At 35.2% G+C, this 18,033-nt stretch overlaps 2 protein-coding genes across 4 annotated transcripts; both read right to left on the reverse strand.

Annotated features, from left to right (window-relative positions):
• Nucleotides 1-3,055: 3,055 nt before the first annotated feature.
• LOC7468136 (pentatricopeptide repeat-containing protein At3g06430, chloroplastic) lies at nt 3,056-5,213 on the reverse strand. The gene is made up of 2 exons (XM_002316039.4): nt 4,711-5,213; nt 3,056-4,431 (listed from the first exon to the last, which is right to left on the reverse strand). The coding sequence occupies exons 1-2, from the start codon at nt 5,065-5,067 to the stop codon at nt 3,325-3,327; spliced, it is 1,464 nt and encodes a 487-aa protein (XP_002316075.2). The 5' UTR covers nt 5,068-5,213; the 3' UTR covers nt 3,056-3,324.
• A 1,010-nt stretch (nt 5,214-6,223) lies between these two features.
• Nucleotides 6,224-13,287, reverse strand: LOC18102627 (squamosa promoter-binding-like protein 1). Of its 3 annotated transcripts, XM_006378501.3 has the most exons (11): nt 13,128-13,287; nt 12,099-12,687; nt 11,670-11,851; nt 9,661-10,313; nt 9,466-9,540; nt 9,267-9,374; nt 9,057-9,174; nt 8,809-8,950; nt 8,477-8,627; nt 7,201-7,827; nt 6,224-6,861 (listed from the first exon to the last, which is right to left on the reverse strand). In XM_006378501.3, exons 2-11 carry the CDS (start codon nt 12,683-12,685, stop codon nt 6,412-6,414), a joined length of 3,093 nt encoding a protein of 1,030 aa, XP_006378563.3. In that variant the 5' UTR covers nt 12,686-12,687; nt 13,128-13,287; the 3' UTR covers nt 6,224-6,411. The 3 variants fall into 3 exon arrangements, with proteins under 3 accessions (XP_006378563.3, XP_006378564.3, XP_024465513.2); XM_006378502.3 differs by having other exon boundaries at nt 12,099-13,277; XM_024609745.2 differs by lacking the exon at nt 13,128-13,287 and having other exon boundaries at nt 11,670-11,880; nt 12,099-12,246.
• Between the last annotated feature and the right edge of the window lie 4,746 nt (nt 13,288-18,033).

Consider the following 18,033-nt stretch of genomic DNA (forward strand, 5'->3'; position numbering starts at 1 on the left):
TACTAACGGAGAGTAGTTAGTTTATGTGCACATAATAATTTGTATATCTAACTAGTGAAAAAGGTACTGACCTGTGACGACTGATCCTCCCACAATTATCAAAGTCGCAGACCTTGTTTTTTTTATCTATTATCTGACTTGTATTTCACTATCATATGCTATTATACTTAATATGTATGTATATATTTGTTTTAATTTTTGTACTTCTATTGCATTAAAATTTATGGCCTATAACATATAAATATATGTGGTATATATTAAATGTTATTCCCTCACAAGTTGGTTTGGTTGAACTTATCCTTCTATTTTTATATTATTTTTAAGTCTTAGTTTATGTTAGCAGGTTCATATTTGGTTGAGAGTTCCTGCTACTTCCTTGTTGATATACATTTCTTGCTTCCACAAGACTTTCATTTTAGTCTTGTTTTAATGTTTTAGAGTGCTTCATTATTACATTGTTTTAGTTAAAAATTGGATTTTAATACCGTAACAAATATTATGAATTATTATTTGTTTTTATAGATTCTAAAGAATATTTGAAAGTTTACGAAATACTGCATATTTTGTATAATTTAATCTATAATAAGTATATTCTGAGATTAATGAGATTTAATGCAGGTGAAGTGTTTTTATAACTTTGCTCTTGTATTACCGGTCATAGATCTAGAATTTGGTTAGTGACAGCATAGATTCATCAACATGAATCTACGACGCATTCCATTACTTCATCAAATGCCATTGACTTTCTTTGATTATGCAAGACATAAACCTTGTCCCAAACTACTTGTATTTTTGTTTGGACATCATCATATGTCATTGACTTTCTTTATTTAAAATATATATATTGGATGTAAGAAATTTTTTGTGTAATAACTCACGGTGCTGTGATTTTATATATATTTTTTTTAGTTTAACGTGGGTGTCCGGGCCAGCTTGCGCGCACCTCGACTAATCCCACGGGCCCAGGGCCCTGAAGTTAACGACCATGTAAGCCTCCAGTGGCTATCATATGAGCAACCACAGGGCTCGAACCTGAGACCACAGAAGGAGCAAACTTCTTGATCCCAAACTTTTATCACTGTACCATCACATAATTTTGTAATGACTTAGCTCTGGTATCTAGTACAAAAACAAAAAGGGATTGTGCTGTAGAGGAGAAATTACTAGCTTGTCAACTGCTTATGGATTACGTATAAGCTCACGCCATATGATTGATTAGTGCTAGACAGTACTAATTCGGCGAAGTTCTTAAGAACAAGAGAGTAATAAAATAGTAGCGACTCCTGGACGTTGTATATAGTTATACAATGCATTGACCTCAGATCGTCAACGAACCAGGCAGAACTGAAAAGAATTACCACACAAATATACACTGCATGAGATATTTACTTTACTGTAGGACTATAGAGAGTTTAACGTTGACTATAATAATGAATTGATGTTTTTACATTTCAGCAGTAGAATTATAGTTTTAAAACCCGGTCCAACCCGGCGGGTCGACCCGGAGCTGGAACCGGGCCGGGTTGAAGAAAAAACAAGGGAAGGAAATTCCGGTGTGACCCGGTGATCCAGTTGACCTGACAAGATCAAGTCAAAAATCCGGTTGGAACCCGTTGATTTTTATTTATATTTTTTACTAAAACAATATTATTTTGATTTTTTTTAAAAAATAATTGACCTGAACGATCCAGTTCAACATGAGAACCCGGGTCTACAAACTAAGAGTAGAATTATCTTTTCAACGTGATTCATTTGTTATTTTTGTTTTATGTAGAAATCTAGGCATGATCCCGTCACCATGAGAAAACTCGGCTCATCATTGAAAGAGCCCCAGCAATGAGGCTTTTGTTTTGCTGTGGGGATGACACCCACCCGCCCACCCCATTCTTTTTCTCTGCTTGTGTTGGGAGACAAAGAGGGGGGCTAAGCCTAATGGCCCAAATAGTATGCCTTTTGTTTTGGTGGTATGATATTATATTCCCCCTTCATCCCCGTTTTACCTCTGTTCTTGCCCGAAACAAAGTGGAATCTAAGCCTAAATAAAGCGAATTCAGTTCAATCATGGGTCCAAATAGAACCACCATGGCCAACAGACACCCAGCCCGGTGTGCAGCACTGACAGAGGCACATAACCAATGTGCCTTCTGTGAGCACTTCCAAACGCAGTCCATCCTACCTGTAGCTGTACTGCATTTTTCTCGTCAGTAGTTCTATCCGTTTATTTACCTTTCTAAATTTAACTAAAATTAAAAATAATTATAGTATTTAAAATTATTTTCTTTTGAAAAGTGATTTTCTTGAAAAGTAAATTTTAAAAAAATAAATTATTTTTCAATAGTTGTTAGTGTCATAAAAATAAGTTGAAAAATACTTTTCAGTATTTAGTTATGTCATGAAAAATAACTTATTAATGTTTTTTTTTCAAGATTATTAAAATAACAAGGAATAAATCTTACAAATTAAAAAGTTAAATGAGATTGAAATTGAAAAAAAAATATAATTTCATAAATTATCTCAAATAAAATAAATAATAAGCAAAATAATAGAGATTAAATCTAACAATTAAAAAAATTAAAAGATGATGAAATTAAAATAATAATAATTATTATAATTTCATATATTATTTTAAATAAAATAAATAACAATTAAAAGAATAAGGACCAAATTTAATAGATAAAAAATTTCCATTAAAAATGATAAAAAAAAACAAATAACAATCATAAAAGTAAAGACCAAAGTTAATATAAAAATCAAATTTTAAAAGATGAAATTAGAAAATATATATATATAAATCAAAAGTTTAAGGATCAAATTTGATATAATCAACAAATAATAATATTTCTAAATTTTTCATAATTTCTAGAAAATATTTTTCTAGAAAAAAATAAAATGAAAATACTTTTCTAGAAACCAAGTTAAATTTTTCTTTGACTGAAAATTATTTTTAATTGACCAACTTTTTTAATAGGAAAAATTTAGAAAAATATTTTCACAAAAAAAAATTTCATCTTACAAACGAGGCCTAAATGATATCCTAAAGCTTGCACAGAAACACTAATCAAACTAATAACATCAATACCGGACATCTTAATTATGCTTACAGCATTGCAGAAGCAATTTACAAGAGTTTGTTGCAGTCCAAGGGGTAACAAATGCTATCTCCTTCCAGCTAACAAAAGCTTTGATTGTCCAAGAAACCAGGAACAGAACTGCCTGAGCAAAACATTCCAGCCACTCCCCAAAGAAAATTTGGCATTACTGTAAGGTGAGAAGTAGCAGTTGTTCTTGTCAGAAATCAACCACATGCCCCACCTGATGATCTAATCACTTGAGAGTACCATCGCCAATCATCTCCTGTTTCTCCTGCTCCAAATAGTAGATCTTGTCATTCATACCTTCCTTTCTATATGCCTCAACCATGATAGAATAGGTTCTGGAATCGGGTGGGCATTGCTTATCTTTCATCCGCTTAAAGACTCTTTCCATCTCCATCAAATCATCTGCCTTTGCACATGCAGATATTACTGCATTAAAGAATGATGTATTCTCCGGTATCTCAAACTTCGCAGCCAACTGAACACTGCTAATGACTTTATGGAAGAGACCCGCATTGGCATATCCATTAATAAGGCAACAAAATGTCTTTGTATCTGCTTTCATGCTCTCCGCTCGCATCTGATCAAATGCGTACTCCATGTTTTTTGCATCCCCCACGTCCGCAAAAGCCTCAATAACATTATTGTAAGTAGAGGTCGTCCATGGAAACTGAACCTTGCGCATGTATTCCATCACAGATGACATCTTATCATACATTCGTTTCTTCCCATATGCACCGATCAAAATATTAAAAGTGCGAGTTTCCGGCTCGATTCCAAAATTTCGAAATTTCTCATACCATCTCTCCATCAAATCAATCTGGCCCTCATTACCAAACACACTAAGAATTATATTCATAGTCCAAACATCAGGTTTACATGCTGCACTCTCTAACATCTCGGATAGCACTCTCTCCATCTGGTCATACATCCCCACCCTCCCATATCCGCTCAAAACTACATTCTGCGTGACTGTGTTTGGACTTATCAATCTTTCATCCATTTCTTGATACAAAGTGTCAATTAACTCAAATCTTGAAGCATCAACACAAGCTTTAAGTAAAGTACTATAAGTATAAACATCAGGCTGGCAACGAGGGAGAGACTTCATCTGGTTAATAATTGAGAAACCCTCATCGATAAGATTGTTTCGACAATAAGCTGCCAGCAATGCAGTGTAAAGTTCAGTTGTGGGTTCTATTCCTTCTTCGACCATTTCATCGAAAAGTTGATGGGCACGTTGAGGCTGACCGCATCTCCCCAATAGAACCAAGAGTTTCATGTAGGTAGCTTCTTTTGGTTGATAAAATGGTTGCTCCTTTAGCATCTCAAACACCTAAAGATCCAAAATTTACGGGAAAAAAAATTGGTTTGGTCGCCAATCACAACATAATTAAACACAAAACAAGATACCAAGTTCTTAATTTTCAAGTAAAATTGGTTTCATGCAGGTAAAAGGGTTGTTCCCTCAACATCCTCAAACACATAAAGACCCAAACTTTAAGCAAAATAATGGGTTTGGTTGCTAATTACAACATAATTAAAGACAAAACAAGAGAACCCCAATTGGTGATTTTGAAGTAAAATTAGTGAAAGATGAGAGTTAGTAAGTAACCTGAATTGCTTGGAGCCATTGTTTCTTGAGGACGCAATCAGTTAAAGCTTCAGCTACAGTGTTGACCCAAGCCTTGGCTTTGCTCTTACGGTCTAATTTCTTCTTGATGTTTTTTATTGCAGTTCTCCTGGGACGTGAAGCGTCGGTAAATCCAGGGAATTCGCCTTGTTTCCAATGCTTCTTTTTAGGAAAGGTTGAAGAAGGTGGTGCAGTAGCAGAAGAAGAAAATGCACATCGAAGAAGGAGTTTGTGAGGGTGAAGAGGGTTCTGGTTTTGTTTCAGTTGTTGGGTTTTGTTTTTGTTTTGAGGAAGAGGAAGAGGAGAGGGGAGGAGAGAAGATGAGAAGGAGAGAGACATTGTGGAGTTTTGTTTCTCGGGACTCTTCTCTTACTGTCTGTGTTGGGACTTGAGATGAGAGGCTGGACGACGGATGCAGCAGCGGAGACAATAATATCTTCCTTTGCTACTTCTTGTTTAGGCTTTTAGCTGGCTATCGTGCTTGAAAACAAGATTTTTCTTTTTCTTTTCTTTTTATTTATTTATCAGAAAGATAACATCATATCATTAGTCAAACTCAAATTGGACAGGTACATGTTGGTCCCCTACGGGATCAAGGATTTTTTTTTTTTAAAGTTAATTTTTTAATTTTTTTTTTCTTGAAATTGTTTTAATATATTAATATTAAAAATAAAAAATATTGCTTTTATATATTTACAAATAAAAACATTTTAAAAATAAAAATCAACTTTTACCACACTCTTAAATATCTTTTTAAACTAAAATTATGTAGTGGAATATACAAAATTAAAATAATGTAAAATATCAAATAGATATACAAAATTAATCTTGAAAGATTGGTATAATAATCTATATATTTTTTTAAAAAAATAGTAGGAATACTCAGTGCCTAGCACAGCACATGTATAGACTCCAAACACACGTGCATCTCGTAGCATACCAATGACAGAAGGGATGAGATTGAATAATTTTGTCAAATTGCAATCCTTCATGATATTTCTTTATCTTCCAAACTTTTCCAGGGACCTAATGTTTGAACCCCTACCATACCATCGGCTCCTTATTCAATTTTTTTTATAATAATAAACAAGAACTCTATTTTACAATTTTTTTTCTTTAATTTTAATGTTAAAATATTTTGCACAAACATTAATACATTAAAAAATTGAAAATAATTTCGGTAGCCATAATTGTATAATATAATGTTAAAAAATAAGCATGTCCACAACACGGCTAATAAAGTGTTGAAAATACAATACAAATTATATATATATTTTTAGATTTATATATATATATATATATATATATATATATATATATATATATTCTTTTGATATGTTAATTTTAAAAATAATTTTTTAAAAATAAAAAAAAATTATTTTAATATATTTTTAAATAAAAAAATACTTTAAACTATCATGGCTGCTTCAATCTTAACCACACCCTATCAATCTCAAACACAACCCTTAGTGAGAGGGAGCATTGCAAACGAAACAATAAAAAAGCCCTCTTAACAATTATTATTAATTTATTATTACGTATACATTATATTTTCCACTCGAATCTAAATTCATACACGTCATCAGGTGTTTTTTTTTTCTCATGGAGAAAAAGGGAAGAAAAAAGAAGAAGAAAGAAATAATAATAGACCTAGTGCCAGCAATACCAACAAGTAGATCAAGCTTAGCTTGATCCATACTTCAGCTTTTCCCATCTGAAAGGCTGGAACACGTAAAGAACTTCAGGAGAGCTCTTGAAGAGCAGAGCTACACACACACAGACGGCTGCAATGGCCACCATTGAGAGCATTGCTGGCCGGTAGACAAGAGATGTTCTTGCTGCACCATAAACCAGCTTCCGCTCACAAACCTTCAAGTGCTGCTGCATGGCTTTCATTTCGATCTTCTCGGTATGCAAGACGGCAAATTTTGGTAATTTATGCCCATCTTTTTGCTTGGAATTGTAATCCGCAAGGGAACTAGGGATGTCAAGCACCACATGCCCACTTTCTGATTTCTTATTGATTTTCCTCTGGATTAGATGAATGTAAGAGTAATGACCTCGTAGACATGCATAATCATAAGGAGTCAAACCTGTGTTGTCACGAGTTCTCTTCCATGCATCAATTCCCACCTGCACGAGGTACACGGATATCAGGAAAATGAACTCAGAAGGGGATGGGATGTGATGCAATATTTTTCATTCAAATATACAAGGTACTCGCCTAATTTTTTAAGTAAAATCCTGACAATTTTATGAGAGAAATAGGATTGTTAGGCCATTGACCAGAAATAGAATAATTGTGCAACTCATAGCCCAGATCATCTACGAAATGAGCATGTTCAGAGATGATTTCCAATGCTTGCCAAACATATCATGAGTGAAGATGACTCAATTGTTTTAGCATAATCAATTATAAGGTGCTATCCATTAAAATATTTGGAAGAAGATATCAGAAAGATAAATAGATACCAATCCAGGATCATCAGTCAAGGCATCCAGCACATTCTCGGCACCATCCCTACAAGCTGCAACGTGAAGAGGAGTCAAACCAGCTGGCCCAGCAACATCAGGCTTAAACATGAATCTGCTGTTGTTCTCATCAGCCAGTTGATTTTGCTGAGTGCCTGGTCCACCCAATTGTTTATCTGGGGTGTATCTTAATAGTAGTTCCACCATGGGCCTGCAATTTCTTTGCACAGCTCTGTGGAGAAGACCCATATTAAACAGCGCAAGCTCAATGGAGGAATGCTCTCCAGCATCTACTGTTCCATCAATCATGATGGCCAAGAGTTTTCTCACCACAGCACACCAATCACGGTTCATGGAGAATTGTACAAGCCATTCAAAGCGTTTGAAAGGGAAGGGATCCAACTGGCCCAATCTAAACTTCAAGTGACTTCTATGTAGAAGCCAGCCCATTTCATGTATGAAGTCCAATGATTGATTCTTGATTTCCATTGTTTCAGCTAGTGCATGAATATCAGTAGTAGTCTCGGCCACCTGAATTGCATCCTCCAGCGTTCGTATCTCTGAACATACTTCCGGCTCAGCAACAATGAAGGGGAAAAAGCTGCTGCTTAGACTATGGTCTTCAATCTGACAGATACAAATAACCAAAATTCTCAAAATAGCTGTACAAAATGCACATTCAAGCATGAGAGAAAATCACATATCTTATCTCTAGTTTTCCTGTTGGGTATGTTTGAGCCTTTTTCAAATGAGCCCTAAGTGGATAGTTTTTTCCAGATATAATTATGGCTCCAACACCTTATTTTAGGACAGTAAAAGAGTCTGCTAGACAAGTTTTCTTGTATATTAATAATATTTCACACACACACACACGGATTATGCTAGTTACAAATAAGGAATCCGCTTCCTTCTGAGAGAAGTGGCTGAGGGACTCTAGGTCAATAACAGAAAGGTTCCAAGTCCCTAATACCAAGGAAAACAGCCTCTCATATCCTGGATTTCATAATTGATACATGTTTGGCAACCAAAAGCTATAAAATATGTTGACAGGCACATCTCAAGCTTTCACCCTATTGCAGACCATGAAATTGTACAAATTGGGACCAAAGTATGCCACAGACTTCAAGAACTGAAGCAAAGAAGTTTCTGTACGACAATATAAGCATGAGAAGATGTTCAAAAAACATGATCAAAGAACTTTAATAGAGAACCATTCATGTTGCAAAACTAAAACAAGACAAAAACATCATGAGAGAGAAGGGGCAGATGATAGCACCTCAATAAAGCCTCTTCCAACAAAATTTGGTACAGAGCACTGAAAGTTCAAGCACTGGGGTTTTCCATGCTCATTCATTGTAGCAGCACCATCCATCAAGTCATAACAAGTTTCCTGGACCAGATATTTTCCTTCAACAGCACAAAGTACCCTGGAAATGGAAGGTAGTATGATTCAATTCACAGTTATCTCTATTAGTTTCAAAATTTTCTTCAAACAGCCTTGAGATTTGCTCTTCCCACTTTCCATAGATGGTCAAGGTCAACAAATTGATTTCTAAATTCTCATAGAAAGTCAATAACATGTTAACAAACAGAGAACATAAAAATAACCTTGTCACGGGCCGAACAATGTTAAAGCCCCTGACTACAAATTGAGTTCTCTCAGACAAAGAGACAGCAATTGGTGTAATGCTAGATATCCTGCAATTCTTATTGCTCTTTATAGGTAAAGGTGTGTCCAAAACAACTCTACCTGCAGCAAAGATACAGCCAGTCAAAATCCTGCTATTTTTTTCTGATGATTATGTGTGAAGCATAAACATCTGCACATGTGCTCACAAGAGAGAGGGTGAACCAACCATTATGAATAAAGGATACGCTATTCTGCGCCCTAACATACACCCATCCTGTTTGCCAAAAAGAGTCCCTAAATGTATCAAGAAGCCTACTCAAACTTGCTCCCAGATCAAGACAAACCTGTGTGTACCAATGATGATTAATTAAATCAATAATTCCTTTCTTCAGTAAGTATTAAGTTATGAAAATTTCTGAGTAAGCATAATGCATACCTCCTCCCATTTTGTTTTTTCGAGGCAAAGATATATTGTTAATATAATACATCCGGGCCTTATATAGCTCTCAATGTCAGTGGGACTGTGAGATAGCCATTGAAGGATCTGGAGTTGTACCACAATTTATAGTATTAGAATGTTTAGGAAAAAAAAATATCAGACAGGAATTCCACCTAAATAGCAGTTCAGAAAATACTTGTGTTCGCAGAGCAACGGGGAAATCATTTGGGTCTTTCCCGAAGAGTTTAAAAACGATTCTGTCTGTACGACCCTGAAAAATAGTAAGAGAGAACAGTCAAGGGAAATAGAATGTGCATGAGCACTGCACCGGAAACTATTGGGCTGGTAAGCCATAAACCCGAAACATAATAAAAGGATGAGAAAACCACACCTGAGCCTCTCCACTAGAACTAGATGGCGACTGGCTAGGAGTTGAATCAGAGTACCCACTCATATGAGGCAGGTTTGTCTTGTGTGAGTCTGATCGTACCCATAAAGGGCAATTGAAAGAGCCCATACCTGTACTTACAGGGGCATGAGACCTATCTAGGTTCTCTACGTAGTCTTGAGAATTATCATAAACATTATTCAAGTCAAAGTTATTCAACTTGATCCTTCCAACAGTAGCATCTGGTTCATTTGGTTTGGCTGGGAGTTTGTTTCTTGACAGGAACAATGGTATAGACTGTGGACCAGAATGCGCTTGATGTCCACCTTGTACGTCATTATCCAATATTCTTTTCTGTACCAAATCAGGAACAGGTACAGTCCCACATTGACCCAAAGGCCTTGGAAGATCCAGAGAATTAATGCAATCATCTTTCTTAGAAGCTGAACTAGAAGGCCTAGCAGATTCAGGACCATTTGTAAGCGCATCTTGCACTTTTTCAAGATTCCCAACAGTTGCTCCGGCATTCACCAAACCTGGAGATCCTTGCAGTAATCCAGATAGGCTCCTTCCATTAGTTGTACCAGCAAGATTGGCCAGGCTCCTCAATAGATGAGAAAGCAGATCCTGATCCTTGGTTTGATCAGAGTTATTTGCTGCAATTTAAGAAGTCAGAGTCTGTAGAATCAAAAGAAAGAGAATTTGACAATGATGACACCAAAAGAAAAGGGAATGAAAACTCAAATAGAACTCGGCTGATTATATTGAAATTTGTTTACTGAGATATATTACCCTCACAATTACTTCTGGAGAAAGAAAATCAGTCACGTTAGGGAAGTTCATAACACTAGCAAGTTCAACTGTGGCATAGACTTAGTCTATGTAAACCAGACCAATCAAATCATGTAAGCCCTGCATTAACCAACTCTGATGGTGGATCAATTGCACTGACTAACTTGATTGGTCAAGCATACATAGACCGAGTCTATGAAACATTTTTTCCTCCACTTCATCATGACAAAAAAGCTTTGACCCCCACCCCCAGGCAGGGCATTAACCAATTGCACTGATTAAATGGTTTTTTTCTATCACTTCATAAATAGGTGGTACCCTCTTCACACCTACATTGATTGATTTTTACGCTTCGAAAAAAATCCCATGCTTGACAAAACTATTAGCCATAATAAATGCCTCAAAGCTAATGTCTGCAAGAAAATACATTTACATTCCCACCTGAAATCTTATTCTGAAGAAAGAAAGCACTCGTGTTTCTCTTTTATAAGTGATTATTAGGTACTCTTAGTGTGTTGCTCCTTCACTCACATAAAAGTGGGAATCATAGATTGTTTTTGTCGTGGATTTTTTGTGCGAGTAAGGGAGCAATACACAGAAATTGCCTAATAATTTCTCTTTCGAACGAACCAACATAGACAGAAGATAGACCGTAAAGATTTTTAACATCTTGAAACTTGTAAGACAATAGGACCAGTTAGTGATCATGGAAATTCTAACCAATACCATTTTTCCACTAAAAGTAAAATGATAGAATAATAGAATGCCTCTGACTCAAGTAATTGTTGCTAGAACCAGTCTATGTAAACCGGGTCAATCAAATTATCCATTCCCATTGCATTTACCAATGTTTGATCAAGCCTACTTAGACTAAGCCTACGAAACAACTTTTCCTATAATTGATTGTAACTATAAACTTCAACCACCACCACCACCCCCACCCACACCCACACCCAATCACCCATTAAAAAGAGACAGTTATCACCCACTTTCCCAATGAATTATACATGAACAACGAAATAACACTGCCATCCCAAGCTAGGTTGGAGGATTTTTGGGTTATATTTACAGTTTTGGCATAATAAACAATTTTTCTGTGAGTAGTTAGTTTGACTCAGTCAAGACCTTGTAGGCCATTTCCAGCATCTAATTGACAGAACTTACCCGCCAGCATGGGTAAAGAAACAGAGTAAACAAACTTGATGAAGGGAAATACTTACATTGCAGATTGGAGAGAATCCTCAGTAAACTTATCAGCAGATAGCTGCTGCCCTTTTCATCATTCAAGGAACCTTCGTTGAATACATTTTCTGGATGTGTCTTCCTCCTCCGCTTGTTATGGCCAGCCAAACGCCTGCGACAGCTTCTTTTCCCTTCATCAAACTCTTGAAGAACATGAAACCTGCCCATATATAACTGTGTTGTGTCTAACTGGAGAGTCAAAAAGAAATATATATTTATATAATATGCTCATGCTCGAAATTTAGACAGTAAAACATTAACTACGAGAGTTTAATGCAATCAAATTCAATGATGCACTATAGATTTTTAAAACCTAGGATGTAAAGAAGGCACGATAATGATCATGATAAAAGTTGGCAAGATTCTAAAGTGTTTCTTTGAACAAAGAAACTGTAACCCAAACTGACCTGCTACATTGCTGGCAAAACCTTTGCATAACATTCCCCACCAAAGCCATACTGGCCTTAGAATGCACATCACAAACCTTATGTCGTCGGTGATAATCCTTGGCATTGCTCAGATCAGCCCTACAATCCTCCACCTGACAAACTGCACGATTTGAAGCCGTCATAGTAACCTTTGTCTTCTTTCCACTCTTTGCATCTTCATTCATGATAGGGTAGACTTGCCCACCTAGCTTCAAATTAAGGGACCCAGCCGCATCATTCAAGTCTTCATCTTCAACAAAAACAGCCCTCCTCCTCTTCTCCAATTCTCTCTTTCCTTTATCATCCCCCAGATTGTCATTGTCATCTGAACAAGAAGATGAACTGTTCGATAAACCTGCCTTCTCAGGAAGTTCAGGCCCAGTAGAGAACAACTGCCTACTCCTGCAATCTGATGGTACAGAATTCAATGGAGTAGCTGTAAAAAGATCGCCATCCCATTTCCAGTCGTTCAAATCCCATTCTAAACTCTTTTTCCCAACTGCCTTTAAATCCGACAGCACCGGACCATATAAATGACGAGACTTCCCACCCATTTTAGCCTCCATTTCTTTAAGTTATCAAAGCCCCACAAAAACAAAAGCACCAAGAACCCAATTCAACCAAATAAAGATACACAACTTGCACAAGAATTAACCCGGCAAAGAAAAGAACAGAAATGAAATCAGAAAATGCTTCAACTTAAATTCCCACTAAAATTAATCCCCCAAAACTCAGTCCTAGTCATCCTCTCTGTGCCCAAGAAATCCCAAGCACATCCATGGATCCAAAAAGAGTCACCTACATGGCCTTAACCCCTCAATTACAGCTCTTGTAACCTCAAAACCCAAAAACAAAAACCAGCCCTTAAATTACTCATACAGAAAGGAAAAAAACATCACAGGCCAAACAGATAAAGTCACTACCTTTATAGCTCAATAAGTACTAGAAACATTACTGATTAACAGGTAAACAAACTGAAACAAAACAAAAGGGTATACAAGAACTTGCCAGGAAACGGTGATCTGTTAAGGTTCCAGTTCAGGATCGCCTGAAAGAGAGAGAATATAGGCGAAGAGAGAGAGGAGAGGAGAAGACAGGGAAATTAGGAAAGGGTTAGGGAAGAGAGATGTGTGCGTGTGTGTGTGTGTGTGTGTGATATAAATGCGGTTTCTCAGCAATGAACTTTTTCATTTATTTTATGACGCCACCATGTTTGTTTTAGGAATCTCAGCCCCACACAAACAGTGTCTCTTTGCCTCCCTCGCTGTAAAAAAAACAACACATACAACTTCTCATCTTTGTTTACTTCTCAACTCAGATGTGTCGAGATTCTATTCGTCTTGTATCTTAGTTGGATCCTTATTAACGTTGTATGCATCTCAATCATTGACAAAACTTAGTTACTTGGATGGAACTCATAGCTAATTAATTACTGTCAGTTTTTTCCCTTAGAAAACAGTCAACATGCTCGGAACAGCTTTTGCCTACCTGAACTCCGCGTAGACTTCGAGATAAGAGAAGTCTTTTTACAAGAGAACCAATTCATATACCAATATACAGCCGTGCAGGTATATTGGTAACTTTTAGTAATTAACTAGCTAATAAATTTGTTTTGAATCACATGGAATTGTTGACAAATAAATAATGATTTTTGCATTCGCTTCTAATTTTATGCACGACGTAGTGGTATTTGTGCACAAATCTTGAGGTTTATCTTTGTTCCGAATAATAATTTTTTTTTATCTAAAACTAAGATTGAAGATTCTTCTTAAGCTACAACTAAAAATAACATTAATGACTTTGGTAGGGAAATTTTTCATAATTTACTCGAAGTCAATTATCTTCCATCAAGGTTTTTCTTTGTTGTCTTTAAAGAAATCCGAAGATATTTGTTGGACGATGGAAAATGTGGGGGAGATTTTCTAGCGAAATGTCCGATTATTCCTTTCTGAGATTTGATTGGAACTTTGATAAGATATGGACATCTCTGTGAGTCCAATGTCTCGGCGTGTTTTCTAAAAGCACGAAGAATTGCACCTCCTCGACTATTTTAATTTCTTACTGCAAGAAGTATGGTTTCCGATTTTTTTGTTATTTACTGGGTGGGGGGGGGGGTAATCTTACAGCGGTACGGATGTATTGAGCTGTGCATAGTCCTTGTGTTTGCATCGGAGAGGAATCTGGACAAACTGATTGAGACCATTCAATTACTAATTCCGATTATTCTTGATAATTTGCTTAGGTGGGGGGCTGAAGGCATCTGTAATTCTGAGTAATTCTTGGTGTAGAAGCGGAAAGAAAATTAATTACTACTCTAGAAATAAAACTGAAACCTAATTTCTCTAATCGAAAACGTGATTACAAGCTCTTCATCGAATGTAACTGACAACAAAAACATAAAAGAGAAATAAACAAGTTTTTGAGTCATATGATCAGACCCTCTTCAACAAATGGTCAAGCAGACTGGTTTAAACTTTAAACGGCAATTTCCTTCAAATAGCGAATCTCTTACTTGAGGGCTGGCCAACTTTGCACCTCCCTCTATATATCCAGTAGAATCCCCGCTGGAAACAAGGCCGTTGGCGAATACCTAAATGTTTGGCATCGTCCAGCCATTAATAGTAGAGTATCTCATATCTCATTTTGCGCACATAAATGGAATTAAGGGCACCGAAATACTGATCACATAGGTTACCCTTCAGACTTGGTTCGGTTTACGAGTGGAATATTTACTCTTCAATTTATCATTTTACGGAAATAATACACAAATCCATTTATGAATAATCTTTCCAAGACCTAGTTAAAGAAGGACATAAACTGGAGCAGTTCCTCGAAAACAAGTTTAAAAACTATACCTTAATAAATAAATAAATAATAGTGAAATAGGTCGAGAACGTTTATCCAAATCCATTTCAATAAACACGCAAGACCCACCACCAAGTATTGTACAACCTTGGATTAGTGATTCTTATTTTGCCAAGGAAAGGCTAAGCTGGTAGGAACATATACTTAGAGCACGCACGAGAGGATTCATATTAATTAGAGGTCTGAAAATTCAGCCATGCATGTCTATTTCGAACATGTCTGTAAAGCAACCAATTTGTGGACCCTGTTTAGTCGGCATAGAGTACTATATAACGTCTCCATGATTAATTTCTGATTTATCAAGAGATATTTCCAACTTCTAACGAGTTTGATTAGTTAACTGGTTCACGTTGATAATAAGAAACAGGTCTTCCTTTTTTTTCTTACACTCGTACGTTTTGTATTGCATTTCAGATGATAATTGCCAAACGTCTTCTAAATCAAACAAAATAGATGTTTTACTTGTAAATACAGTAGGGTCAGCACAGACCTAACGTCTTCTGAGTCAAAAAATCAAATGAGGGCTGCATATATATATAGGTAATGTGCAATTATCAATGGAGATGCATGGGTTTGCCGAGACTATTTAACTAATTAACAATTGCCAAGTGTAAAATTCCGGTGAATAATATGAGTACTTCTTCTTACGTCATTAATTATATATTACATTATTTATTCTCAATCGTAATATCACCCTATAAAAGAAATTAATTAGTTGCCAAATTTAATTTATTTTATATTTCCCGATATACCCCTCTGCTAAAATAATTAATTAAATAGGAGGAGTTATCTATATAATTATATTCAAAGAGTTGAAATTGAATACAAGAATAAGTGGCATAGTAGAAATCCTTTAAATGTACATTAATTTCGAGGTCTTTATTGGATTGGATTGGATCAGTCAACAAAAATTTAATTCCTAATTGGTTGAGAAAGAATTACACCAAATTTAGGTTAAAATTGAGTAGGCGAGCCTGCACGGACAACAGCCTAAGATTCTACAGTGACTTGACCTAGAAATCATCGAAGTCCTCCTCTTCGGAGAACTATCATGCATGTGCTTAAGTTAGTAGCTGTCGAAAGAAATATTGTTCTACTTAGGCCGGTTAGGCGATATTGCGGTACTATCCTTTGCCCAGAAATATCTAAAGGTATAGACATCCAGGAGTTCATACCAAAGATGCATCTAATACGTGCTTCGTTGAAGTTTAATGGCCAGCAAGACCGATAGGAATGTCATAGACTAAAAAAGGAAATCAATGGTGGTCTGTCAGGTCACTTAAAACCTGCTTTTGCAAGTATCAGAGGCTCCGAATCTTTGATTCTTAGTCATTGGATGGCATAGGTGCTTGCAAGTGTGGTAAACATTGATGTTTAAAGTATTTTTTTTTATGTATTAAAATAATTTTTTTTATTTTTAAAATTAACATATTAAAATCATTTAAAAATATAAAAAATAATAATTTTTAAAAATCATAATTTCAATGCATTACAGAACACGTCCTTGGAACGGTCTCTTGCGAAAAGTCTCCTTCGACGACTCGGAGGTCAAGTGGGGGGGGTCTCAACCCGCGAAGGGGGTATCGATTATTTTATCTGTCAACTGTACACTTTGTGTGCCCTACGTACCCGAAGTTATTAATATCGATTTGATTACACTTTCAATTTTGCCACGGGTACGAAGTACTGTGATATTGAAATATTTTGGTGTTACCTTTGAGATCTAATGTTATCTATTCTCAAATAAAATGTTTAGAAAAACACAAAATAATACTAGTTTCTGTTTCAATGAAGTATTGTTGTGCTGTTGAGGTTTAAATTAAAATGATACCTATTTTAATTCGTTACGGCCAAATGATATTGTATTTACAACAATATTAATTTTTTGTGCTTATATTTTTTAAAATAAAAAAATTATATATAATTTTTTTCAACACATTTTTATAGTTAAAAAAAATTAAGTGAAAATAACAAAAAATAAGAGACATATATAGATTAATATATTTAATCTCTTAAATCGGGACATTTTTTAAGTTGTGTTTGGTAAATTTATTTATTGAAATAATTTTTTTAGTAAAGTAAACGAAGAAATAGAGACATAATTTAAATTATTCGAATACAATAAAAAGGAAAAAAACACTATGCAAGTTTGCATATGTTAGAATATTATCCGAAAAAAAAAAATTATTTATTTTTAAAAACAAAGTATATTTGTACAAAAAAAAATTATAGATAAATCATAAAAAAAAACTCTTTAAAATTTAAATATATAACAAAAAAATAATCATAATTTAAAAGAGACACTCCAAATAAAATCAAAAGTAGAAGGAGCATTAATTTAAAAAAAAATAAAGAAAAAAAATTATTAAAAAAACATTATTTTTTTAGAAAAAAAAAAAAAGCAAAGGCCAGGCGCTACTGGGCCTGGCCAGCCTACCTGGCCCATTTCATCAAGGCCCACTCATGGGCCTGCCTTAAAGACCCGTGCGATTGGATCCTTTTTTTTTAATTATAACTAGGGAGATGAGTCAACCCCAAAATTATTTTGAAAAAAAATAGATGATGCGTCATTTGATTTGCCCAGATTTCGGCCACTATGGTGGTTAGAAAATCAAGACTAATGTTATTTTTACCTAAAAACCTGTTTTTCAACCAATTTTCACTCAAGGCACCTTAAAAACCATGATAAATATATTTATGCCCTCAAAAAATCATCTCAAAAACCGAAATCAATATATTTTTATGAGGGTTGAACAATGTTAGCCGCACAGTGTTCACCCTACACGTTTTAGTTTTTAAGTAATGTTTTTGTAGGGGTAGAAATTATAATTTAATTCAAACCTGATTGATATTGTCTTGATCCGGCTCGAATGAATGAATAATTTTTTTATAGTTATCTTACTCGATGAATAATGAATGAAATATAAATATTATCATACATGATCCCGAAAGCCGCTCAGCTCAGGTCTAACCTGAAAATATATATTTATATCATACATATATATTTGTAGAATATTTCTATTTTTTTAAAATACATACATACATGTAT

Source organism: Populus trichocarpa, chromosome 10 (genome assembly GCF_000002775.5).
Source record: "Populus trichocarpa isolate Nisqually-1 chromosome 10, P.trichocarpa_v4.1, whole genome shotgun sequence".
NCBI lineage: Eukaryota > Viridiplantae > Streptophyta > Magnoliopsida > Malpighiales > Salicaceae > Populus > Populus trichocarpa.

What these genes read in the sequence shown, in the direction of transcription:
- LOC7468136 (XM_002316039.4), bottom strand. Translation starts at nt 5,067, where the DNA reads ATGTCTCTCTCCTTCTCATCTTCTCTCCTCCCCTCTCCTCTTCCTCTT. An exon ending in AATGGCTCCAAGCAATTCAG is followed by an intron (nt 4,432 to 4,710) that starts GTTACTTACTAA and finishes TTGGATCTTTAG; the next exon opens with GTGTTTGAGATGCTAAAGGA.
- LOC18102627 (XM_006378501.3), bottom strand. Translation starts at nt 12,685, where the DNA reads ATGGAGGCTAAAATGGGTGGGAAGTCTCGTCATTTATATGGTCCGGTG. An exon ending in AAAAAACAAAATGGGAGGAG is followed by an intron (nt 9,175 to 9,266) that starts GTATGCATTATG and finishes TGGTACACACAG; the next exon opens with GTTTGTCTTGATCTGGGAGC. An exon ending in ATTGTTCGGCCCGTGACAAG is followed by an intron (nt 8,628 to 8,808) that starts GTTATTTTTATG and finishes TTCCATTTCCAG; the next exon opens with GGTACTTTGTGCTGTTGAAG.